Raw genomic sequence first — 24,262 nt, 5'->3', positions numbered from 1 at the left:
CATGTCCACATGCAAGAGTTCACGTGGAAGGCGCCATCCATGCACATTATATACACCCTCCGCCCAGTCAACGAGAGCATGCAAACAATTATCAAACGACTTGTGTTTCGCAATGGACTCCGTCATATGGATGCAAAGCATGGTCCAGGGCCACGCGGTGCTCGCCGTCACTGGCCTGGCGGCTCTATCGCTGATAACAGTGGTACTGTATCGCCTCACACTCCATCCCCTTGCACGAGTCCCTGGTCCTATTCTCGCTGCCGCTACAGGTGCATACGAAGCCTACTTTCAGCTGATAAAAGACGGAGGCGGTCGATATTGGGTCGAGATAGATCGACTCCATGATCTATACGGTGCGTGCATTCAACATTGCTCAAGAGAGCCTCATCTAACGCGTCCTTGTTGTGGCTGCAGGGCCGATTGTGCGAATCAGTCCATGGGAAGTCCACATTAAAGATTCAAACTGGAATGACGTCTACAAACTATCGTCGAAAGCGGCCAAGCCTAGCTGGTATTACCGAAGCTTCGGCAGTACCACAAGCACTGCGACTACGGAACCGGATCACCTCCATCGAATGCATCGCCAGGCTGTGCAGCCGTGGTTCTCATCCCAAAATGTTACTCGAAGTCTACCAAAAATACAAGAGACAATTGAAAAGCTTCACGATCGCTTGGCCTCCTCCGTCGGCCAGGTCATAAATTTGAGCGATGCATACCGGTCCCTCGCCCTCGACGTCGCAACCGCCTTTGTTTTTCGAAAACCATTCGGTGCCTTGGATCATCCAGATTTCAACCAAGACTTCAACGAGGCTATCAAGAGCTATAGCCGCATTGGAATATTCAACAGGCATCTTTTCGGACTCCCACACTGGCTGCTCCAATCGCTTCCGGCATCCATCACAAACAAAATCAGCTCTAGAGCTGGCCAATCTTTCGTAGCGGTATGTCCAAATCTTGCCGAAACCTCATCCTGCGGTTCCTACGGTGCTGATATAAATACATCCCGTTACAGACAGTCAATCGCTTTGCTCGATACGCTTTCGACAATCCAGTTGTGCCGGAAGAGGGCCCGCAAGATGCAGTACAGACGATGCTCGCAGCAAACCTCCCAAAACAGCAAAAAACTTTCGACCGCGTATTTGGTGAATGCCGAAGTTTTATTCTTGCTGGAACTGAGACTACCGCCACCGTTCTAACCTCAATCACCTACCATGCTCTAGCAAATCCGGACATACTCACCAGGCTACGGACCGAAATCAGAAGCGCCTTCGAAGCAAAGGGGACTGCTCTGGAGTATCAAGAAGTCAAAGCCTTGCCATATCTGACTGGCGTCATCAACGAAGCTCTACGAACGAGCAACTCCATTTCCGCACGACTTGTCCGCTACTCTGATGTAGCCGACTTGCAGTACCAGCAATTCTTCCTGCCTCGTGGAGTTTGTGCCCACCCCAAGTTCCATACACAGAATCGGATACTGACTGAATAATGATGATTAGACTTATATTTCTGTTAGCATGGATGACCTGCACATGAATTCTGTCATTTTTCCTGAGCCCGAAAAGTTCAACCCCGACCGCTGGCTGAACCAAGCCGACTACAAGCGACTTGTGAAGCATTTACAGCCATGGGGCCGTGGATCTCGACTTTGTCTCGGCCTGGATCTTGCCTATACTGACGTCTACTTGACGGTGTCACGACTGTTTGGTCCACAATGCAGCTTCCAGATGCAGCTGTTCAAAACAAAGCAAAGCGACTGGGACGTTTTTCATGATTACTTTGGACCAGCACCCGGTCCCGGAAGCCGGGGGCTGCGAGTGCTTGTTGAACCCAGCTAGAAAGCAAGGTAGTGGATCAGGAAACTGTGGCTTTACTTTTATCTTTTATTTCAGTTGTTTATGGTATTTGCTACAGTAGCGTTGGGCGTCCTTCATGGTGTTGAGGCACTGTACGTACGTATTTCAGCATCGCAATATTGTTTACGCTCACTGATACGTAGCCTGAGACTATGCGCATGAATGATAGAAGAATAAGTGTATAAGATTAATCAAATTATAAGCAGAGTGGAGAGAGTCTGCCATGAGTCTAGGTTCAAACTACTTTGCTCGGGTCCGACGCTGCCTCGTCAAGCATCTGCTGCGCGTTGCGAAATGTCAGGTCGGGGAAAAACTTGGCGCGATGGCGCTCAACCCTGCTCCACGGAAATCGAACTCCCGAACCATGGCTCCAGAGCTCCAGAATGGCTGCGCCGTAGCTTTCCTCGCTCTCTTGGGCCATGTACTGCTTGATGGTCTGCGAGAGTGACTTGCTTCGAAAAGTGTAGGCCGGGTCTCGGCTCTGAATGAACTGTCCGAGCTCTTTCCACGTCATTTGCGCGCCAGAGATATACAGAAACTCCTCCCATTCGCGTCTGTCATGCTCGAGAAGTCGAATCGTGGCACGAGCAGTGTCTCTGGCAGAGGTGAAGTTGACCAGTTGCGAGCCGTCGCCGTACAAGGTAAAGACTTTTTCGGCATAATTCTGCGGCCACATGTCGCCCAGGCTGCTCATATATCGCTGCGTCTCCGGCACAATATAGTCAATGTACCATCCTGGGCTGACGGAGCACCAGCTCACGTCGCTCTGGCTTCGCAGGTCCTCGAGCACCGCTTCAATTTGGTCGGCTAGGTCGAGAGGCTCGTCTGGAAAGTCTGCAATATTGCCGGCCCACGTGGCCGGAATGAAGCGTTTGCAAGTGCTGGACTTTTGGCAAGCGCGGAGGATTGCTCGATGAACCGGGATGTTCTCTGGTATACCAACTTTCAGAGTGCAAATGGCCGCGTCACAAGTTGCTAGTGCCTGCGTGAGGTCAGCTTCGCTGTAGTCGGTGGTGTGCTGCGCGACTCCTAGCTTGTCGAGGTAGGGCTTGCTGCTCCGGGAGACGGCTAGAACTTGGTGTCCGCGTTGGAGAAGCTCTTCGACAAAGTATCTGGCGAGATCGCCGACGGCAATGATGGCGACTTTCATGATGGACTGGGTAAAAGGTGATGTTTGTTTTTCTGTTGCTCTGTAATGGATGGACATGCTTCAGCACTTACTTGACGACACGAGTCGCAAGAGGTGTTTTTATAGTATTTGGGATGCCAGAGTGTGACTTGTGCCAGATACTGGTAATCAGTTCATTTTCTCCAATGTCCACCGCGCGGATGACCAAGCTGACAACGAACAAATGAGTCAATTCCACTTATACCATGTGCACACTCCACACGAACTCCGTCGAACACTCGAACAAATTAATGCGGCAATTACGCAATGTAACAAGTCTCGGTTCGTGGATTAATATCAGTTACTAATAGCCAATGTAGGGCCAAGAAAATGTGTAAAGGGCGCGCCCTGTAGTATTGATGAATGCTCCATGTGAACTCCGCCGCGAGTCCGCCAACTGAGCCACCAAGCAAATTGAACATGTTGCTACAAGCACGCATCATGGCGCCAAGATCAGTGTAGAGAAAGTCCGCGCTGTGGAGGAGAATAATGTAACTTGAATAGGAAAAGTGGTCTCGAGGTCGAGACCAATCGAAGATGAGTATTTCATTAGAAACGGAAAGTAACGTGAGGCCAAGTCGGACCAGACGCGCGCCTGCGCCTCGCTCATTGCCGTGACCCGTAAAAAAAGCTAATCTAGTTCACCGCGGTTGCCCGAGGGCCCCGATCCGCTCCTACATTATTCAGCACAAGTGATGAAGTCGAAGATGAATCAGAAATCCGCATCCGGGGCAATCTTCTCCGCAATGGGAAAGCCGAGATGTAACGGATATAAAGAGATCATCTCGAGCCAAATAGCTGAGTAAAAACATTACAATCCCAGTAGAGCAAAGTTCTATCTCTGTCCCGAAAAAAAAAATGCCTTCTCATATCTCTGTCATCCCCGCAAGTACCCGAGCCGGCGAGGCTGCTATTCGTGCGCTTCTTGCATCCGCCCAAAACCCCCACGTGCGGGCCTTTTACCGTGATCCTTCCAAAGCACCAGCCGAGTTCAAGGAAAATTCTCGTTTTACAGCGCTGCAAGCAGACGTCGGCTCGGGCTCGGGCATTGACTTTGAGGGCTCCGATGCCGTCTTCTACATTCCCCCGCCGGCCATGGATGGCACAGACGTCGAGGTGTTTGCCAAAAAGTCGTCTGATGCTATCAAAAGTGCCATCAAGGCGTCGTCGACTGTGAAGCGCCTTTTGGTGCTCTCGGCCATTGCGGCTCAGAATGATCACGGCATAGTAAGAGTTACACGCGGCATGTATGTTTGGGTGTTGCTGACAATGGTGTGCTACAGGGTGTGCTCCGTCTCAACCATTTGACGGACAAATTTCTTGCCTCGGCGGCTGACGAGGTCACCATTGTTCGACCATGCCTTTTCTACCACATGTGGGCCGATGCAGTGAGAACGGCAAAGCAAGACTCGCCAAACTTTGTGTCAACCATCCACCCGGCGGATTGGCGGGTTCCAATGGTATGTCCCAGCATTATGTATTTAGAGTCCAAGTTTTCCCCCGGTCACTGACTGTTTTGTGCAGGTCAGTGTGAGGGACCTCGGAGAATGGAGCGCAAAGCAGTTGCTGGATGACTCGAAGCATCCTCAGCTGCAGACGCTCAAGTTTTACGGTCCTCGCCTTGTCAGTCCCAATGACGTCAAGCGGGACCTCGAGACAATTGTTGGCAAAGAGGTCTCAATGACGACGATTCCGCCTGAGAAGCAAGCCGAGTTCTGGGCCGAGCTTGTTCCGCAGGAGTATGTTCAAGACTTTGTCGAGTATCAGACTTGCCAGCTTCCTGGAGGCGTCGCTGTCCCGGATTTTGTGTACGACGAGCATACCGTGAGAGCTCACACGGAGATCCTGGATGAGTTGCGAGAGTTGGCCGGGTAGGATGGGTGGCTCGCTTTTCACTGCTATTCTTTTGGTTAGCACGTCGAGAAAAGAAGATGAATGACGACATCATTCCTGTCAGCCTTGTTGCAAGCAACGATGGGGCTAACTTGTGGGGTGGATGCATTTCAAGTTGCGAATCTCGATTGACTCATGTAGAATTAATAATAGATCTTGGCTCGTGAAGTAGCGCGAAGAACTCTGTCCTACTCCATCTTAAGCACTAGCTGTCGGATCTTGAGCTGACTGGCCAGCATAGCTACAGCGTGCGAAAATGCAATTAATGGCACTGAAATGGCAAACCATGTGCCAAGTTTCAGGGTACCAGACCCAAATTTGGCAATGTTCAGTTTAAATACCGATGTAGTTAAGGAGAGCGGAATATGTAAAAAGGCAACTTAGGTCAGAAGACCGACTTGCCACGCCTGCGCGATGGCTTGTTGTGATTCGGCGACAGAGGCTTTGCTCATGCACTACTCACACTGAATCCCATGTCGAGGGATTCAGCTCGGAGCGGTGCTTGGTGTTGAGAGTGCTATTGAAATCATGATTTAGGCTTGACGTAGCCACGCTCTGCAGCTCATCCGAGATGACGATAATTGGCTTGAGATTGACGAATCGCACAGCCTGCTGCTCCTTGTACAGCCATACCTGAGCAGCGTTGACGCAGTGAGCGTAAGTCTTCTTGAGAAAGTCCACCATGGCGGAGTGGCCTGTGTCCAGACGGTTGTATTATGTCGAGACGTAACTGGAATTTCTCAAATTTGTTCTTCGTAGTCTTGTACTTTTCTGAGTCCATTTTTTCCTTGAAATTACTCATGTTAGTCTTCAAAGTCTCCTCAACAATACGGATCTTGTCACCACCAGCATCTTCAAGTTTGAGCCTGCCGTCTCGGAGAACCTTGTACTTTTCGACCAAGGCTTTCACATCGCCCTCAACATTGTTCAGCTTTCTCACCAAATACTCTCTCCAAATCGACACCCCAATCGTCCCCTAGTATCTTTTTCCTCTTGCATGACCAGAAGGTTGATTGGCCGCCTCAAGCCCAGCCATGGCCTGGCTTCCATGCGTGAATATGACAGAGTTCATTGCTGATGAAAGCAACGTTTCCTTGTACCAAAAAGAATATCAAATAGTCCAAGCAGGCAAAAAAATTCTACGACACCTGCAGGATTCGAACCTACGCACGCGAACGTAATGCCTTACTAGTGGGGCTGTTAGCGAGAGAGTCTTTGGAAGTCGGTGATTGTGTATACGTACGCAGGGCACCGCCTTAACCACTCGGCCAAAGTGTCAGTTGTTGTGCAAAGGCCGCCAATTCAATATTATATACCTAGCCTCTGTCATTTCTCATCCCGCTGACCAACCAACTCACCCTTGATCACGTTTACGAATCTACAATTTTTTCTGTGGTCTACTTGAGGTTATCATTGGCCACGGTAACGAGTCCTTCGCTTGTGCTCATACGCGCCAAGTTGACTTTATTGGTGCGTCGAACACGCCCTGCGGCGGACAAGTGAGCACTACTGCGCGCCCTGTAGCACTTGGAATTGCTCTAGTTAGCAGAGCATTCATGGGCCTAGCAGCACCTGGTAATTTGATCATGTCGAGTTTCTCATCGATTTGAGAAATCAGGCTGCGATGACTCAAAATCAACCAGCCAATTTGGCTTCAGGCGGTTGTATATAAACAATCGTTTTGTTCAATCGAGTAGCCTGGTCAAAAACACCTCTTACACCTTCATCGCCAATCAAAACGCCCACATCATGGTTGCCCTCACCTTCCGCCGCGCCACAGCGGACGACGCGCCTCGTCTGCGCGATCTCATGGAACATGCCTTTTCAACTAATGACTCGCGACCCAACTGGACAGGCGACGCAGAACTCGCCTCAAACTACACGCTGAAGCTCGAAAGCATGCAAGCGGCCCTCGCCATGGACGGCCTGGTGACGTTTGCGGTCCTAAACGAGGCCGGCGACATTATCGCCTCGGCCAATGTGGCCAGGAAAGGAGACGACACTGGCCGGATTTCCGGTCTCATTGTGCAAGACGAGTACCAGCGCGGCGGCGTCGGCGGCCGAGTCCTGACTTATGCCGAGGAGTACTGCAAAAGAGAATGGGGGGTGAGCAAGCTGTCGCTCAATGCGCTGTCGACACGCACCGCGCTGCTGGCGTGGTATAAGAGCCGGGGATACCGAGAGACTGGCGAGATGAGCGAATTTCCGCGCGCCGATGATTCTTTTGCCTCGTGCACGATTCCGGAGGACCTCTGCTTTGTTGAAATGTCAAAGAACCCCTATGCGGGGGAAAGCGCCGAAAAGCTGCAGACAAATTAGCTCGCAGCGTTGAGGCTGGAAGGAAGTCGGCCATTTATATATTTATAAAACGAGAAGCACTAGTAGTGGCCCATTGCCTGTTTTGCCCATGACTGACAAGTTTGGTCATGGCTGTTACGTGTGTGGAATAGGGGATAAAGTAAACAAAAGGCATCGCTTGCAATTGTCGGTTAGCACAGCGCCCTCTATTTATACTATGAAATCACCACTACAATCAGTGGTGTTATAACTTCAATCATCTCTCCGCCAGGGGTATCATAATGGGGATCAACAGACAGCACAATACGTCCACGCTACCCAAGTATTTTCGCAATTTACGTGCGGATGTCGCTTTTAAAAGTCCTATCTTAACAGGGATATTAGTAAGAGTCTAAGTAAAGATATTCTGAATAGTCTATAAAGGGACAGATAATATAGATTCAATAATTATTATCTTCATTCTTCTTAACATTTATTACCTTTGCCTAATGGAATAAGTATTTAGATATCTTATAATGATTGTTTTATTTAAACTTCTATTCTAAGTTCGAGAATTTTATCAGAGAACAACGGTTGAGTAGTCAATTTTGCTTCTGCAATATGGTGCATCACTCCTCTATAGTCTCCCAGCTTCTTCTCAATTTTGCCCAATGCCTCCACTTTGCATCCCACCAATCGTCCATCACGGAGTCGTCCTTATATTCAAAGTCTCTGTCGATATCGCATATATCTTTAGCATGTCTTGCTCCATGTACTCGCAAATAATTAGCAATTTCATCCCGGTTCTCGGCCTCGACCGCGGGACTTCGCTCTTTGGTGGCGATTACCTGAGCAGCATACTGGCCCCAACCAGTCAGGATACGGTCGTAGTGCTTCCGTCCCTCGGTGACAAAGTCCAGAGGAGTTTTAAATGTATCTGAGAGCGGTGAAGGCTCAGCTCCCTGCTGGACAAGATGCTTAACAATTTCGTAGTGTCCATTAGCCGCAGCGCCGTGAAGAGGTGTCCACCCATAATAGTTGGCGATCGATGGGTCAACATTCTGATTAAGGAAAAAGTCAACAGCGGCTTGAGCACCGAAGACGGCCGCTTCATAAAGTTCATGGATGTCACTTTTTTGCCTCAAGTTTATGTCTGCTCCTTTTTCAAGTAGAAGTTCAAGAACTGTACGCTGTTAATACACTGGTTCCAGCAAACTCAAAGCCACACATCTGGTATGCATCTCACCTTGCCGCCTTTTGGGGTCAGCATAAGCTGTAAGAGCTGATCTTCCATTCTCATCTCTCTGGTCAACAATTACATCTCGCTGAAGGAGACTTTTGACAAGCTCTTCGTTATTTCTGAAGGTCGCCCGATGGAGAAGCGATTGCCCCGAAAGATTTGTCAAATTCTCTGACACGCCAGAATTCAAAAACACACTGACGGCTGAGCAGTTATCTCTCTCAACTGCGAGGAAGCAAGCTGACTTGAGGAATGCTCTCCTAAGTTCATTGAGCTCGCGCGAGTCATTTGCATGACGAAGGTCGCTTTCTTTCGTGCTGCCACCTTTGTCAGTCTCAGAGTCGCCGGCCTCAGAGTCGCCAGTCTCAGAGTCGCCAGTCTCAGAGTCGCCAGTCTCAGAGTCGCCAGTCTCAGAGTCGCCAGTCTCAGAGTCGTCAAAGTAGCCTGCATCAAAGTCGTCAGAGTCGCCTGTCTCAGAGTCGCTATCGTCATAGCTGGACGATACTAATTCAACTGCTATGGGATCGGCGGCCTTGCGGTCCAAAAGATGTCTCAGACCATCAGCATTTCCCTCGTAGGAGTGTTGAAGCAACGCTCGATATTTCTGTAGCGGATCAAATTCAGGGTGCGAACCTTCATGAACTTTCGGTGTTGAATGCGAGGTTGTGAAACTTCCCGTAGCAAAAAGACTCATCAGGAATTGAAGCTGTGCAAAAATGACCATGATAACCAAGCCAATGATCTGGAGAAAATTGCCATCTGGCAGGGCAGGCCCTGAGTGGCCAATAATTTGGCGAACGACAGTCCAGTAACTCCTCTCCATGGCGTGTTGAAGTATGAAATGTCCCTTTTGAGTTTTTAAATCGACCCTAGCGCCGTGTTGTAGAAGAACGCCCGCAACTGAATCGAGTCCACAATCAATAGCGACTTCCAAGGGTGTTCTTCCATAAGGATCGGTGACATCAATCTTAGCTTCCCGGCCAATCATGATTTGCACAATCTCGACATTCCCCAGATACACCGCAACTTGCAGTGGAGAGAATGAACCCCAGTCACTGTACTTCGAATCAAGTTTCTTACCCCTGTTGGTGAATATAGACTTGCTATCATACCCCTTATACCTGCAAAGCAGGCGGCCGTATAGAGCTCTGGTCCTTTTGCAAGTGACGAATTTTTCAATGGCGTCCAAAAGCTTCTCATCCCTCTCACCATCACGAATTTTGCGATGATGCTTATGAAGGAATGCACCGGCATATTTGATGAGCCAGTAATCTTTCTCGATACCGTCTAGAACTGAACATTCCTTCGCATACACATGCACGCCGGAAGCTTCTCGCTTTTGGGGGGCAGTAGCCACAACAGATAGGTATTTGACGCAGTCGATTGTGATTTGTTTGTCCGAATCAGGTAGTTCAGATTTTTTGTGGTTGTCAAAGTATTCCCGCGCAGATCTGTGAACAAAGCGGACCAAATGCTCCGAGTCCACAATGACAAGACCTTGGCATTCGGATATAACATCTGTGCGTCTGTAGGACTTGAGAGGCTCTCGGCTGCCCGCTTCGTTCTTCTCTCTGATAGCAAGTGCGTCGTAGAGCTCCTTCTCGGTGAGTTGGCGCTGGGCGAAAGCTATCCAGGCTAGAACCGACTCAGCGCGGGATTTCACGTCATTTGCTTGCTTGCGTATCCTTTCCATAGCTTTCTTGTAGTTGCCATTAAGATCTGCTGGCAGGGAAGTCAAAATATCTTCCAATTCTGCTGGATTACCAGCTGAAAGAACAGCTTTGACGTGGAGCCTGACAATAATGAACCTGGTAAAGATTAGAGCCAATCGCCGCGAGGGAAAAAAGTGGAAATCTCACATTCTCCCGGACTTTTGCTTGATCATATCCTGAATTCTCTCACATTTGTCTCGAAACATGCTCTCGGAGACTTTGGAGTCAAGCTGGCAGCGAATGTACTCATCCATGTCCAAATCATTCGCTTCGATCTTGGCAGTGGAAAACCCGGTCTGAAGGGCCTCCAAATGTCGTAGAACTCGTGAAGTTACCAATATCTTCACACAGGGACCAAGATTTGTGAGATGTTTAAGCAGTTTCCCACGGTAGTCGAAATCAAACTCATCCAGAGCATCAACAATGATGAATATGGCCTTGCCTTGACAAATTGCAGTGAGCAGACGACTGATTCCATTTTCAGTCAAGGACTGAATCTCGCCCGCGAATTTCCCATTTTTTCTAGCTCTTTCAAACTCTGCGACGATGTCTGGATGAATGCCATCCTCTGGTTGAAGCTGGCGCACTATGCTCCCTAGAAGGTCTTTGACCTGAGGTGTCGATGTGTAAGAAAGATATAGGTAAGCTACTGATCTTTTCAGTGTCTGTAGATGGTTGATGATAATCGATCTGAGATTATTGATCAGTAAAAAGTCGCTTCGGAATGTATGAAACGTACGCCAGGACACTCTTCCCAGCACCAGCTGTAACATAATTAGTCCGTGTCCCTGCTGTGGAGGAAGAGGACTCACGATTTCCAGTATACCAAATCTTATCAACGTCACCTTCTTCCCAATCCTTGAAAAAGTGAGAATTCAATAACCACTTGCCAAATCTACTAGGGTCATCCGTCTCTTCAATCCCTTTCCGATTCCAATCGTGCAATTCTTGGTAAGGGAGTTTGCTGAGCCAATCGAGTATCTCGTCACGGTTCGCACGGAGGCTCAGTTCCTCGTGGTTTCTAATCAAGGTCTCGACGCTGCCGAAAGTCGCAATGGGAAAGAAGTTTTTAAGTGCCTCTGAGGCATCCTCGAAGGCCAACATCGCGGGTTTCATGCCGTCTTTGCCTTTTATTTGCGAGAGCCAACAACCTTCTAAAAACTCTTCTTAGCATGGAACCAAACCTTAGGCCCAGATGGAATTGATTATTACTCGACCCTTTTTTCAATTCCTCGCTGGCGACACGGTAAATGTTCAAACAACTGATGAAGAGATCAACTATGCGTTTTTGGAGGTCAGTTCGAATGTCCTTTTTTAGATGTTCTTTGATAATCGATAGATCGTCGAACTTCTGGCCAATCCTTTTGAATAAGCCTGCGATCTCATCGAACCTCTCTGAAACCGCTGCTAAAGAGCCAAACAGCCATGCAAATACGTTAACGACCAACGTTGCAGGTGAAATGAGTGGGAAGGCCTAGGATAAGGTCAGAGGGCTAGACTTTGGTAATTTTTTGGTTGAAATCAGTCAACTTACTATGGCAGTCATGTCAACAGCAAAGCCAATAGCTTGAAGAACAGACTGGATCGTCTCTATGTTGCGCCCGACAATGCCACATACTGTAGCGAAGTTTTCGTCGCTTTTCTTTGAGTCAAAACTTTTTAGCCATGCTTCAAGGTCCAGCATGACCTCAGTATCTTTTTTGAGCGTATAGCCGGACTGAGACCCAATTCTCGGGATGTCCTTGCAAGCCTCGATCCATTGGGCTTTAAGATCACCCTCAATCTTGAATGCCGCCATACTCAAATAATGTAGCGTGAGTGTTGTTAAAACTAAGTTCAATCTTAAATCTGAAGTAGAGAGAGTTAGGTATATATACTGTAATTTTCTCATGTGACCTTCATGCAAACCCCGCGCGGCCTGGTTGGGAGCAGTGTCTCATCGCTACCCAACTCCTCTTACCTCAGCCTTCCGCACTAATGTAAAAGAATCGATGCTGTCGGCTATGAAAAATTGAGAGCACAGATTCCGGGTCAATTCTGCTGACACAAAAGTCGAATCGTACCGAGATATAGAACCTCTCAAATGTGTGAGCAATAATACAGGGGAGAAGGCGATCCCAGCAGAATGGATAAGGACTAGGTTCGTACTCGCTGCGAGATATTTGTATTCTCATAAAAAATATCGCTACATACAGGTGAAGCCAGATTACCAGCCTAACAATCATATCAAAAGCTCCGCACCTCTCAGGTCTTGCAGGGCATGGCTGAACACAAGCTTGTACGATTGGCTAGAGAGATGCAATGTGACAGCACCTGTGAGACTACTTACCCCGCGCCGTCGAATCTACGAAGTACAAGATACAGGCAGTAACATGGTCAGGCTATATGTGGCCAGCAGGGCACAGGTGCCGCTCAAAGGCATTATGCATCCTTTCCAAACAAGGAAAGCAAATAGAAGAAATTCCACGTGAAAGTTTTTAGAGGCTGACTGGCCTGCCTCACAATGCTCGTCAAGATTTTGCTCCAACACGTTTTCTTCGCAAGTCAATAGTGCACCATGTCAACAGACCAGACCCCCCCCGGCCTCGATATCGCCATTGTGGGCGCAGGTATAGCTGGCCTGTCCACTGCAATCGCGCTTCTCCTTCAAGACAACGCAAACCATCGCGTCACAGTGTTGGAAAAGTATGCAAATTGCCAGCCAACGTTTAGTGGCTCTCTTCAAATTCACACAAACGGTACCCGGGTTTTGAAAGGCTATGGCGTCTCGGAAGCGATTGAAGCGTGCTTGCCTGAGCTTCGGTCGGTGCACAATATTCACAGATTGTCTGATGGCTATTTGCTATACAATTTGCCTGCTGCCGTGTCGCAAAAGAATTACAAGTTGCCGTACGTAACTGACAAGTTGGCCTCTTGGAGTACAATGGATGCACATTGACCGGGGACCAGAGTTTGGAATATCAACCGCAGCGACTTGCTGGGCATTCTCTTGGCTCGCGCAAAAGAACTGGGAGCATTGTGCCAATTCAGCGCCGGAGTTGCGGACATTGACGCTGAGGCGGCTCGACCACTTCTTACAATGGAAGATGGAAGAACGCTTTCCTTTGATCTAGTGATTGCTTGCGATGGTAAGCTTTGATACCATTCGTGGCAGAATTCCAGCTCTGACAAAACTTAGGAGTCCGTTCAAAGATTCGGACCAAGATTATGGGCAACGTGGATGTCGTCCACCCATTGACCGCATACAGCATTAGTGTTGACCGGGAGAAGCTCAAGGAGCACGACGATCTTCATTTCTTTTTCAACAGGAGCGGATTTTGGATGGGCCCAAAACAGACAGTTGTGGGCATGGATCTTCGGTCGACGTGCAATCTTGTCTTTTGCACTGAAAGGGACGACGGAGAGGAAGGCGTCTGGGACAAGCCACACGATGTGGAGGACGTCAAGAAGCAATTTTCCAATGCTGAGCCACGATTACACAAGTTGATGAGCCTGGCCAGTGGCGCATGCTTCATATGGCGATTTTCGGACCTTCCAGAGCTCGACACATGGACGAGCCGCAATGGCAGAGTTGTCCTGCTTGGCGATGCGGCGCACGCTATGCTCCCTTTCGCAGCACAGGTAAGTTTATGAATGAGCAAAAAGAAACATTTTCAAAAAGTAAATATTTTACTAAATCAGTTTGAAATACAGGGAGCTGCTTCTTCCATCGAGGACAGCGCATGCTTGGCAGAATGCATCACGCGGATCAGCAGCATTTCCAAGGCAACCGCAGCATTTGAAGCGATTCGCAAGCCACGCACCACGTACATTTCCAAAGCCGGTCGTCTGAACATGAAGTTCAGTCATCTGTCTCAAGGTCCTGAGCAAGAAGCCCGAGACGCTGCTCTGATTAAGATGCGCGAAGAAGAAGCGAAGAGGATAGTGCCTGCGCCCGTGCCCGCCGCGTCCGCGCCAGAGGCAGCGCCCACACCGCAAATGTTGCAAAGCTTTGATCCTCCAGAAGTGGTAGCAAACCTGTTTACTCCTATTGCACGAAGTTATGTCAGTAGCTATGACATTCTTGCTCATGTGCGTGATCCAGTCTTTGAGGAATGCGACATCTACTAACACATGCATAGACAAAAGCGTACTTGAAGACCCTCAACACAGACGATCATGCCAAGCATGCAATGTAAGTTTATAGCTGGGTTGAAGAAGCATGATAGATCGAATATATACTGCACAGTACTGGTTTCACTCTATGTACATTTTGTCGTGATCCCCATTGCCACCTCTCATACCCCTCGTCTTGACCAGTCTTCTCCATCTCGCAACTCACTGGCCATCGCCCCCCCAGTTGCTGCAGCTGCCACGACCTGGAGCATGAGGGCGGCGCGAGTTTCGGGTCACATTGGGGCCAGGCTCGGGAAACTCAACATCAGTGCCCTCGTAGGTGCAGACGCCGTTGCCGACATTGGCGACAAACATGTTGGGGCGGCTGTTGAGAGAGATGGAGGCGTCGCGGCGGGACTTTCCAGAGACTGTAATGACGGCGCAGTTCATGTACATTTCGCGGTTGCCCTCGTTGTTGAACCAGCTCCAGGCGAAAATCATCTGCCCAGAGGGCGTGTCGTTGGGCAGCGTGAACTGGTAGCTCGAGTCGCCATTGACGGGGCAGTTGCCAATGTAGGAGTGCACGACCTTGTAGGTACGGCCGTTGTCAAAGGAAACCGAGGCCTGGCAGCTGCCACCCTTGTGCGGTGTGTTGCCGGTAATCACAAAGGAGTAGGTGCCGCCGGGAGCCCAGGTGGCGACGGGCGCGCCCTTTTTGGTACCAATGAGGCCGAGATCGCCTTTGCATGGAAAGTCGCTGCCGTCTGAGTTGAGAGGCGAGCGAATGTCATAGTCAATGTCGTAGCCCGTGTTGGGGTTGAAGCTGGAGCGGAAGGGGGGAGGACTCTTCATCTCCATGTGGGCAGCGGCCAAGGAAGCCAGACCAAGACTGGCAAAGAGAGAGCTAAAGACTTTCATTTTCAAGTTGCAAAAAAAAAAAAAAGATTCTTGTCTCGAGATTTTGTGTTGGGGGCTTTGGATTGGGAAAGTTAAGTTGGAGACGATGGCGTTTAGTCTCTAGGGGCAACATTAATGTTTATATAATAGCCGAAAAGAATTTTGTCAACGGTTCTCTATCGATAATTTCATGTTCATACCATGGCCAAAATGTAAAGCCATGGTAATGTAACATGAAAGGACCAATGCTCACACAGTGCTGCAGCAGTGAGCACCATGAGTATGAAACCATCGCCTATCAAACCAAGACTAAAAGCCACCTTCCCATTTCGGACAAACTGGTGCACAACTTTCTGTAAAGACATTGAATTTGGGTGTCATTTGCCATAATCATGTAGGTGCGAGTTGCTAGGGCTTCGTTGTTACTCGCTAATTAGTTTAGCACGCGTCCATTTCCAATCTATTCCCCGTTACAACTCTGCCACTGCTCAGTCATGCACCACCTAGTGAGGGGAGACAGGGTCACGCAGCCTGTCATTTCAAAATCTGTCACAGTTGCCACATGAAGCCACGCCACTAACATAGTCTACTTTCCTAATGGGGGCCGGCGCTGGTTGGGTGGTGGCATGTCATTGGAAGCCATCGAGACATGGGCTGGCATGTACCCCACGCCACCAGAGCGTGGAGGACAGGGATTTATATTAAAGTTGCGGTAACGTAGCGTATACTACATGTATATATCTGAAGTGAAAAAGAAAAAGAAAAAAAAAAGAAAAAAAAATTCCTAAACCATGAATTTGATCAAGTGGTCTTTCATCACATTCTTCCAATTAGTTTCTGGCTGCGTGTGAAGCAATGCTGGCCGGGCACTATGCGCCGCGACTGAGTATCAATCACGGAAACCCGTGCAGTGTTGCCCGCGTAGATACAACATTATGAAATGCTACCTTGCTCATGCTCAGTTGCTGTACTGTCAAATACTTCATGCTTGGTCTGATGTCGGCGCTTCGCCACAGGAAGGGATGTCTGCAAACCACGTGGCGTGGCGGATGTTGTAGAGCAAGGCTCGTGACAAATGGACTTGAAAAAGGTGTCTGTACTTTACGGAAATGAGTCAAACAGGTTTCTGCCTCAACGCCACTGATTGGCGATCCAGCGCTGCAAAATACGGTAGCTAGCCTCGAGCAGGTAGCCTGGTATCCCATGGCCGGCGCTATTCACCCCGACGAAAATCCAGGCGTCCGTCCTCGTTGCCGTTCGAAAAGCTGGTTGCGTTGGCTTGTTACGGCATGTCGCGCCATTCTCTGACTCGGTATTCTGCGTATGTGTCCAGAGAAGATTGTCTTCTGGTCAATTTTGACCAGGTGTATTCTCACGTAGTCTTCGTTGCAGTTGAGAACGAGTAGACTTGGGCCGTCGAGCTCAGAGCTCCCGTGAGCATCTAGTAGGGATTTTAACACATGTGCACCAGTCTTTGGCATCTCGATTCCGTAGTCTTCGCCGGCAACTCGGTTCATGAGTTGAATGATCGACTCCTCACTCAAATATCGCGTTACAAAGTCTAAACCGGCGATCACGCGCTGCCGTGATGCTCGATGCGTGTAAAGTTTCCAGCCTTTCATGAGCTCTGGCAAATGGCAATGGAGAGTGGTGCTTTTCCGAACGAGTCTAGCGGTCGTTGTGAGGCTTCTCGGGCGGCCAGGAGAGACTGCATCTATTGGGGCGAGGGCACAATAGAACGGCCTGCGGCCCAGCCCAGCAGTACGGTCGCAAATGTGAGACGGGCTGTCACTAGGGTTGAGACGAGCCTTCATGTCTTGGAATGCTGAAATATTAAGCGAAACGTATCATTAGGCCGTGAATGTCAATTATTTAAGCTTCGTGAAGGGAATTTGGGCCACAGCTACCGCCACGGCCAGAGCCTGATTTGAAGATCTCACTTGACAGTTGTAGCTCCGGGATACAGCCGCATAATGAAGATCAGTTCCAGCTAAATGAACCGACTTCCATCAACGGAGAGATGAAACAGTCTGGTCTGTTGATCAATTTCCTCATCACGGCGCGCAATATTCCACCTCCAAATCCTTGCAAGCGTGCGGCAAGTGTCAAGTGTCAAGTCTTGAAGAACTAGGTATCTGCCACTGTGATTGAAGTAACATGGTCACCATCGGCGGTTTGCATTTAGTGGGCAAAGTAAGGATTCATGCCATGTATTTTTTACCAATTTGAAATGTCAAAAATCGCACTTCCGTCGGGCCTAACCCCAAGGACCCCTAAATCGCTTCGACGTGTCGGCTCTAAACGTCCCCATCAGTGTCACATTTCCAGCTTTGGAAAGCTTTAGCTCTGAATGCTTGGCTTCCCGTCTCGCCCCGTCAACCGCCCTGGCGCCAGTCGTTATCAACGAGCGAACTTGGTAGTCTCTTAGGTGCGCCAGATTTCGCTGATCTCCCTGGCCTAACCGTGAAAGTTGGGTATCCGACGACAGTTGCGCGTCGCTATTACTATGAGCTGGGGAATGAGATCTGGGTGCCGACTTGGAGCTCGACAGTGCTGTCAGCGCCATGCGCCGCCGTCTTGTCGAGGGGCGAGGCGTCCGCGAGAGTAAAGGTCCACAGGCCTTTGTAGGATTTCTGACAAATCTGCCAGACGGTAAAAGCAAAGTCTCGGCGTCGGCTGTGTAATTTTGACAAGGGATATTGTAGAACTCTTCCATGTCGGCGGCAATGTCGAAGCGGCAGTGCCCTTTCGCCGCCATGTGGTGCTGAATGCCTTCCACTGTCCGCCGTCGGCATCCACATTGGATGCATTCACGGTATCCATGAATGACTAAATGCATATATGCGACAACCGTCTCGACGTCGACGGTGAGGTATTTTTGGTTTGGTATTGTGAAGCTGTGCGTCTTTGTCATGTGCTGTAAGCTGTCGCATAAACTGGTGCTTCTTGTGCTGCAAAAGAGACACTGATGAGGGTCGAAATGCACTGCGGCGGAGGTACTGCGACCGAAGTCCCCAGATTCGTAGTCAGAGGCATCGCCTACATCGTCGTCCGACTCGCTCCGGTGGCTCGAGGCTGCGCTTATCTGTCGGCGCGGAGATGATGAGGGAGGCGTAATGATGGTGCCAGGCTCTGCCACCTTGACCCGCAGATTGTACACGCTAACATGGCTGTGAGTTAACATCTCGCTCGCATCCTCATTCGCCGAGAGGGTGCGAAACATACTGCCAATCGCTCTTTGCATGCTGCCGCCAGATGCTTGGGCTAGCTAGGGATATGTCACAAACCCTACATATTGAGGGAGCTTTGCTTTCCATGGTCGCGGTTCGCTGGTCGCCGGTTGCTCCGCTTCCGATTATTTTGATGGTGTTGAAGGTGGTAGCTTCTGTAAGTCTCTGGGCTAGGCGACGGGAGAAGGCCTAACCAATTAAGCGATGAAAGTCAAAATGTGTTGGTAATACTCTGTACACTCGAGGAAGCCACTCCTGAATCTATATATACCTTATTCTGGCACTCTAATTGCGATTTGATTGGATGTGAAAGATAGAAAGTCTAAAATTTAGTCTCATGTCTTTGGTTGACTCATATTGCCTAATTGGGATGCCTCCACAATGAATCATTCTGCGATCTACCTTGTCTCAGCTCAACTAGCGACGCTAAAACATAGTAATTAGTAGGCTATCGGGGCGGCGGGTGGCTGGAAAACACCGAAGAGTACCTTTGCAAAACCTAGGACAGGCGTACAGGCGTACAGGCGCACTGGGCAGCGGAATGCGCTGCGTTGTAGTGCAAAAAGCAAACCGAGAGACTCGTGACACTTTCATGCCATGATGGCCGTGAAAGCTAAGGCTGAAAAAAATTGGGGAAACCTGGCCATGTCAAGTCAGGATTACCGGCAAAAGGGGCCAGGCACAATGGAACTCGACTGCGTAGCTAAGATCTTTTATCCAGCGATAGAGGAAGGAGCAAAACAGAACAAGTGTTGGCGACAACACCCTCTACTGAGCCCCCTCGAACTGGTCTCTGTTCTGGGCAATTATAGTAGCCCACCAGCGTGGCTATAGGTTCACCTCTTCCCTAGCATTCTTAGAGGCCGCCATCTCACGTTGCAAATTGCTGCAGATTTGACGGGTGATTCTCTCATCCGTTAAAATCTTTTTAGGGGCATACGTCGTACATGAGATGCTCGGCGCCGCGCATACATTGCGTTTGCGCATTTCCTCCTTTTGCAGGCCGCGTTTCACTAATCCACAAACATCCGACAAAGGATGTACAATCCAAAGACTAGCATTCATATGTTGCATTTTAGAACCCTTTGTTGATTTATATATAAACTCATCTTTGATGGAAAATTACTTTGACTCACTTTCGGGCTACTGATATTAGCAGGCGAGGGAGAGCCACATGGCTCGCACCACCGTTACAGATCCGGAACTCGCCCCCGACGCAATGGGCATTTCGATATCGAACCTTTTCAGTAAACCTGTAGACTGTGCACCATGAGAGGTATCGATCAAGTCATTTTGCCAATTCTGCTGAAAGACTTTAAGAGAAATATGAAGCATTACTTTGATCGTCGAGGTTGGCTAGAGTTGCTGGCTTAGGCTAATGGCCATCTTTAGTCCACTCGAGACTCAAGGCGTGCTACAACTAAGGAGGGTAGCGGCACTTATTGTGATAGACAGGCAGCTTAGTTCAGTCCAGGCAGGCAGTCAGAGGCGCGACAGGCCCTCGGTGAACACAAGGAATTATGCGATCAACGTCGTCAACAAAAGTTTGAGAGGTGCATTTAGAAACATGATGTGGTCAAAGGAAAAGCGGACTCGACAATGTAATAGAATGCATGGTAGATAATCAATGATGAAGAAAGAAATGAATGGTTTTGCTCGTGCCCAATAAGGTCTAGAAGCCCTCATGTATGGAGCATCGTCTCTGCGCAGAGACAATCATGGCAGTTCGCGGGATGCATATGAGCTCTCTAAACAGTGCAATGTCATCAAAATATACCATATTTGTCAAAATCATATGTACTATAACTCGACAGTAGTCAACTTTTGACTCTGGTTCATCTTCACGAGATACACGAGGAGCACTCGCTCCGCTACAAAGACCACCTTCATAGAGACGTACGTACGTGTGACCATGAACCACGTCTTTGTTGAACATAAAGCTGAGACATCCGTGACTGCAAAGAGCTTCAGTGATCCACTCATTGTAAGCGCATCACGCAGTGTGTCATGAGTCTTACCACACTATATAAAGACAGCCCAATCGCCACCAGAGACTGGAAACAGCAACCCGTCGAGTCTATTTAGCCCTTGTTCAGTCTGGATTTCCCCCCCATGCAGAAGGCAGCATGGATATCGAGCTTGATATGGATCGCGTCTTGGAGCTCTATCCAGAGATTTACATGGACTGGGCCAGAGACCAAATTGCGATTTGCAATACCATGATCCCGCTATATGCTGCCGAGGACGCCTTCGACCGCGTGCTGCGCGAGGCCGACCATGCGATTCGTGTCATAGCAAACTGCAACGGTTTGTTTGATGACCTTGCGCCAGAATTCCATGGCTACCGTGTAGTTTGCCTGACAAACTTGGGTAGACAGGATGAGGCACTAGTCGCAGCCGACAAGTACAAGGGACTCATTGAAGAGAGGAGACAGAGGCGGGCGACCCGGCAGTAACAGTCCGGCCTGTGGTATTTGCTAGGTGAGAGATTCTAGGTAAGAATCAAATAAAGTCCCGAGGGTTTTTTTTTTCTTTTTTTTCTTTTTTTTTTTTTCAAATCTGTTTCTCGCCTTTTTTAGAGCACCGTCGTGCTAACTCAATTATCCAGGTTGATAAGTTGCGATACCTGAACCCACTGATCGAAAACAGCAAGGGAACACCATCGCGAAAAGAGTGCGCATTTCTTTATGTTGGCTTTCCTTTTGAAGTACTCATGAGGGATCCTGCAAATATTGTCGAGCATTTTCTCGGTTCTTTTTCCAGCAAGAGCAGGCGCTAGACGACCCCCCACTGCCATTTAGCATGTTCTGCTGAACCGTTGAACCATGGATCGTCGGTAGTAAAGAAACATGACAATCCAGGCAGTTCGACTTGACCTACTTTGCCATATTGGACAAGAATGTGTGCATCTTGCCACTTGCGTTGAGAAACGATGTAGAAGTGCCGATACTGTAGGGTACTTGGATCGCTCTTCTGCACCTTATCAATTCCACACTCGACGTAGTATGCACTGAGTCGGTTTCTCCGATTGAGTTCTCCGAGTCTATCGCATTCGTCTATATGAGACGAGCGGTCAGGCTGGACTGCGGCTGCATCTCCAGCAGTCCGTAAAAAAGCAGTTTTCGTATTGGGCTGCAAAGTGATGCGCGCTAAAAAAGAAGGGCGGGCAAGCATACGGGACAGGATACGTGGATATTTCCGCCATGTAGCACATGTGTTATCAAGGGCTCACTCGACTTGATTTGGTCCTTGTTACGGCACAGAAGAGCAGTCTGTGTTTCAGTACCAATCGTGTGTAGGTGTGGCGTATACGAGCCGCGCTTGTTTATTAGCTGGAATTGCCATGCAAATAGCAGGAGAAAAAATCTCGGAAACAATGTTTAGTAATATTTCATATCTCTATAACCGAATTTTTGCTTCTTCTTTTCGGCATAATCAATATCCCGTCTTACGGCGTAGGCGACATCTCGTCAGCCGGAGTTAAGCCTGTGCCAGGAACAATGCGCATAAATCCGCTCGGGCGGAGCCCCCCTTACTCCGAGACGGAGATAGCCCTCTGTCAACTTGGCGCTCGCACGACACGCTATCGGGCCCTGCATCACCACAAAAACTCGTGTCCGCCGAGATTGGCTATACATCGAGACATGCAGCAGCCTCTGAGCGAGGTCCGTCGACGGCGGCGACGGGTCTTGTCGTGCATGGCCTGCCGCCGCCGCAAAATCAAGTGCAACCGAGAACACCCGTGCCAGCATTGCAAAGAGACGCAGCAGGCCTGCAACTACCAGGCGCCCCCATCGCCCCAGCTGTGGCAAGCGTCAAAACCAGCTGAAGAGCCGCGTTCAAATAACTGGCGCTCTGTCATTTTCTCGTCCGGGAGTAATACGCCAGATTCCTTTGGCGACGGCCCTGTCCATCACGAGACAACGCCGGTACCCCCTACATTACTACAAAGCCCACCAGCATCACAGCCCGGTCCGGCTGCGACAAACAGCTCGGAAAAGGCACCAGAGACTCGGAAACCCAGCTTCATCTCGCAGCTTCCGCAGCGGGATGATCGCATATTTGCCCGGAAATCTGCTGCTCATGATTCGCAGATTGTCTTGGACAAGACTCGTATACTGCGATGGAGTCACTGGATGGGAGCCGGTCAAGAGGTATGCCGCATTCCCATGCACTATCCCGCCGAGCAATGCCGAAAGCTGACACTACCATGTACAGTTTGGGCCAATCTTCACCTGCTACATGGAAACTCTGGGCCCCCGGCAAGACTCTGATCTACCTTTGGATGCCAAGGCCGTGCTTGTCGACGCGGCTGAGATGCTGCAAAAGTGCAAGCGGCTTGCGCGCTCTTCCAAGATTTGGCGCCCGAGTCGACTGTTTGGCATGCAAGGGTATGACTTGATACCTCCTAGCCGTGAAGTTGCTGATGTTATGGCGACGGAGTACTTTGCGTATTTCGAGACCACCATCAGGATCTTGCACATCCCTTCTTTTTGGAAAATATACGATCAGTACTGGAAGAATCAAGAAAGTGCCACTATGGAGACACGCCTGCTGATATTAATGGTCGTTGCCATCGGATCTAGCCTGCAGGATCGCAGCCAAGCTTCCACGACTGTCCCAAGTATTGCCCAGATTCATCAATGGATATATGCCGCACAGACGTGGCTGGCGGGACCTCTGGAAAAAGACCGCCTGGAGATGGGGGGTCTGCAATTATACTGCCTGCTTGTTGTCGCGAGACAAATTTACTCAGTAGGTGGTGACCTAGTGTGGATGTCGCTTGGGTCGCTTCTGCATCGTGCCATGCAGCTTGGCCTGCACTATGACCCAAAACATTTTCAAAGCATGTCAATCTTTACAGGCGAGCTGCGGCGTAGACTGTGGTACACTATTCTGGAGCTTCTCATACAGGGGTCATTGGACACCGCGATGCCTCCAAGGATCTCGCCAGACGAATTTGACACTGAGCCCCCATCCAACATTGACGACTGCGACTTTGACCAAGACATTCAAGTCCTGCATCCGAAACCCGAGTCTGTATATACGGACACAACTTTACAACGCCATCTCGCTCATGCTTTACCCGTACGCATCAAAATCGTGCGGTATCTAAATGCCATCAAAACAGACCTCTCCTATCCGGAAGCAATGAACCTGAGCACAACCCTCAGCACCGCGCAAAGAAAAGCAACACTGGCACTGCAAGCTTTTCCGGACAAGACAAGCCCCTTTCAGCGCAACATGGTCGATTTTCTCCTCCGCCGCTTCGTCGTGCCGCTGCACAGCCCCTTTGCCTGCGAGGCTCGGACGACGCCCGCGTTCCACTACTCCCTCAAGGCCTGCACCGAGGCCAGCCTCGCGCTCATCAATCCAGAGCCCGACGTGCGCTTCTCCCGTCTACTCGACTTTTCCGGTGGTCTGTTTCGTGAAGGGCTGCGGTCCGCCAACACCGCCATCAGCCTGGACCTCATCATCCAGACCAAGACGCAGCAGGCGGACGGCACGCTCCATCGCACGCGGACTGTACGCGATGCGCTGAAAAGGTCCGTGGTTGATATGCTCGAGATATGTGAGAGGCGCATCGGCAACGGCGAGACCAATGTGAAGAGCTACGTTTTTCTGGCGATGGTCCTGGCAATGACAGAGGCCATGGAAAATGGAGATCCATGCGAAATGAAGATTGCACAAAGTGCAAGAGATGCGCTGACACATTGTTATGGTATTCTGGAGAATAGTCTCGGTTCGTTTGTGACTAATACGCCGACGGAAGCTGGATTTCCGTCTGGCGGGTTTGAGGCGGGGTTTCTGGGTATGGATATTGGCATGGATTGCTTCTTTTCGGACACTGGGTTCTCATAAAACATCATCCTGCGGACAATATTCGTGCTTGGACG

General features: G+C 49.6%; 11 protein-coding genes across 11 annotated transcripts; 6 read left to right on the top strand and 5 right to left on the bottom strand.

Annotated features, from left to right (window-relative positions):
• Positions 1-112: 112 nt before the first annotated feature.
• BBA_03477 (Cytochrome P450 CYP682H1) lies at positions 113-1,835 on the top strand (the record flags this gene model as incomplete). The annotated part of the gene is made up of 4 exons (XM_008598574.1): positions 113-353; positions 415-941; positions 1,013-1,435; positions 1,497-1,835. The coding sequence occupies 4 exons, from the start codon at positions 113-115 to the stop codon at positions 1,833-1,835; spliced, it is 1,530 nt and encodes a 509-aa protein (XP_008596796.1).
• A 253-nt stretch (positions 1,836-2,088) lies between these two features.
• Positions 2,089-3,003, bottom strand: BBA_03476 (NmrA-like family protein; the record flags this gene model as incomplete). Its single annotated transcript, XM_008598573.1, has 1 exon — positions 2,089-3,003. One exon carries the CDS (start codon positions 3,001-3,003, stop codon positions 2,089-2,091), a length of 915 nt encoding a protein of 304 aa, XP_008596795.1.
• Positions 3,004-3,879: 876 nt separating this feature from the next.
• BBA_03475 (bicyclomycin resistance protein) lies at positions 3,880-4,896 on the top strand (the record flags this gene model as incomplete). The annotated part of the gene is made up of 3 exons (XM_008598572.1): positions 3,880-4,248; positions 4,305-4,481; positions 4,546-4,896. 3 exons carry the CDS (start codon positions 3,880-3,882, stop codon positions 4,894-4,896), a joined length of 897 nt encoding a protein of 298 aa, XP_008596794.1.
• Positions 4,897-5,102: 206 nt separating this feature from the next.
• On the bottom strand, positions 5,103-5,598 carry BBA_03474 (uncharacterized protein; the record flags this gene model as incomplete). The annotated part of the gene is made up of 2 exons (XM_008598571.1): positions 5,103-5,142; positions 5,378-5,598. 2 exons carry the CDS (start codon positions 5,596-5,598, stop codon positions 5,103-5,105), a joined length of 261 nt encoding a protein of 86 aa, XP_008596793.1.
• A 1,065-nt stretch (positions 5,599-6,663) lies between these two features.
• BBA_03473 (GNAT family acetyltransferase, putative) lies at positions 6,664-7,233 on the top strand (the record flags this gene model as incomplete). Its single annotated transcript, XM_008598570.1, has 1 exon — positions 6,664-7,233. The coding sequence occupies one exon, from the start codon at positions 6,664-6,666 to the stop codon at positions 7,231-7,233; it is 570 nt and encodes a 189-aa protein (XP_008596792.1).
• A 587-nt stretch (positions 7,234-7,820) lies between these two features.
• Positions 7,821-11,941, bottom strand: BBA_03472 (Ankyrin repeat protein; the record flags this gene model as incomplete). The annotated part of the gene is made up of 7 exons (XM_008598569.1): positions 7,821-8,374; positions 8,438-10,239; positions 10,291-10,833; positions 10,883-10,907; positions 10,956-11,270; positions 11,356-11,617; positions 11,678-11,941. The coding sequence occupies 7 exons, from the start codon at positions 11,939-11,941 to the stop codon at positions 7,821-7,823; spliced, it is 3,765 nt and encodes a 1,254-aa protein (XP_008596791.1).
• A 759-nt stretch (positions 11,942-12,700) lies between these two features.
• BBA_03471 (FAD dependent oxidoreductase domain containing protein) lies at positions 12,701-14,321 on the top strand (the record flags this gene model as incomplete). Its single annotated transcript, XM_008598568.1, has 5 exons — positions 12,701-13,032; positions 13,093-13,271; positions 13,322-13,764; positions 13,837-14,214; positions 14,265-14,321. 5 exons carry the CDS (start codon positions 12,701-12,703, stop codon positions 14,319-14,321), a joined length of 1,389 nt encoding a protein of 462 aa, XP_008596790.1.
• A 139-nt stretch (positions 14,322-14,460) lies between these two features.
• Positions 14,461-15,156, bottom strand: BBA_03470 (extracellular protein; the record flags this gene model as incomplete). Its single annotated transcript, XM_008598567.1, has 1 exon — positions 14,461-15,156. One exon carries the CDS (start codon positions 15,154-15,156, stop codon positions 14,461-14,463), a length of 696 nt encoding a protein of 231 aa, XP_008596789.1.
• A 2,236-nt stretch (positions 15,157-17,392) lies between these two features.
• BBA_03469 (uncharacterized protein) lies at positions 17,393-18,358 on the bottom strand (the record flags this gene model as incomplete). Its single annotated transcript, XM_008598566.1, has 1 exon — positions 17,393-18,358. One exon carries the CDS (start codon positions 18,356-18,358, stop codon positions 17,393-17,395), a length of 966 nt encoding a protein of 321 aa, XP_008596788.1.
• A 1,919-nt stretch (positions 18,359-20,277) lies between these two features.
• BBA_03468 (uncharacterized protein) lies at positions 20,278-20,821 on the top strand (the record flags this gene model as incomplete). Its single annotated transcript, XM_008598565.1, has 2 exons — positions 20,278-20,349; positions 20,402-20,821. The coding sequence occupies 2 exons, from the start codon at positions 20,278-20,280 to the stop codon at positions 20,819-20,821; spliced, it is 492 nt and encodes a 163-aa protein (XP_008596787.1).
• A 1,188-nt stretch (positions 20,822-22,009) lies between these two features.
• BBA_03467 (C6 zinc finger domain protein) lies at positions 22,010-24,227 on the top strand (the record flags this gene model as incomplete). The annotated part of the gene is made up of 2 exons (XM_008598564.1): positions 22,010-22,519; positions 22,584-24,227. 2 exons carry the CDS (start codon positions 22,010-22,012, stop codon positions 24,225-24,227), a joined length of 2,154 nt encoding a protein of 717 aa, XP_008596786.1.
• Positions 24,228-24,262: the final 35 nt, after the last annotated feature.

This window comes from Beauveria bassiana, assembly GCF_000280675.1.
Source record: "Beauveria bassiana ARSEF 2860 unplaced genomic scaffold BBA_S00007, whole genome shotgun sequence".
Lineage (NCBI taxonomy): Eukaryota > Fungi > Ascomycota > Sordariomycetes > Hypocreales > Cordycipitaceae > Beauveria > Beauveria bassiana.
This window is presented reverse-complemented; position numbering and strand designations above follow the sequence as displayed.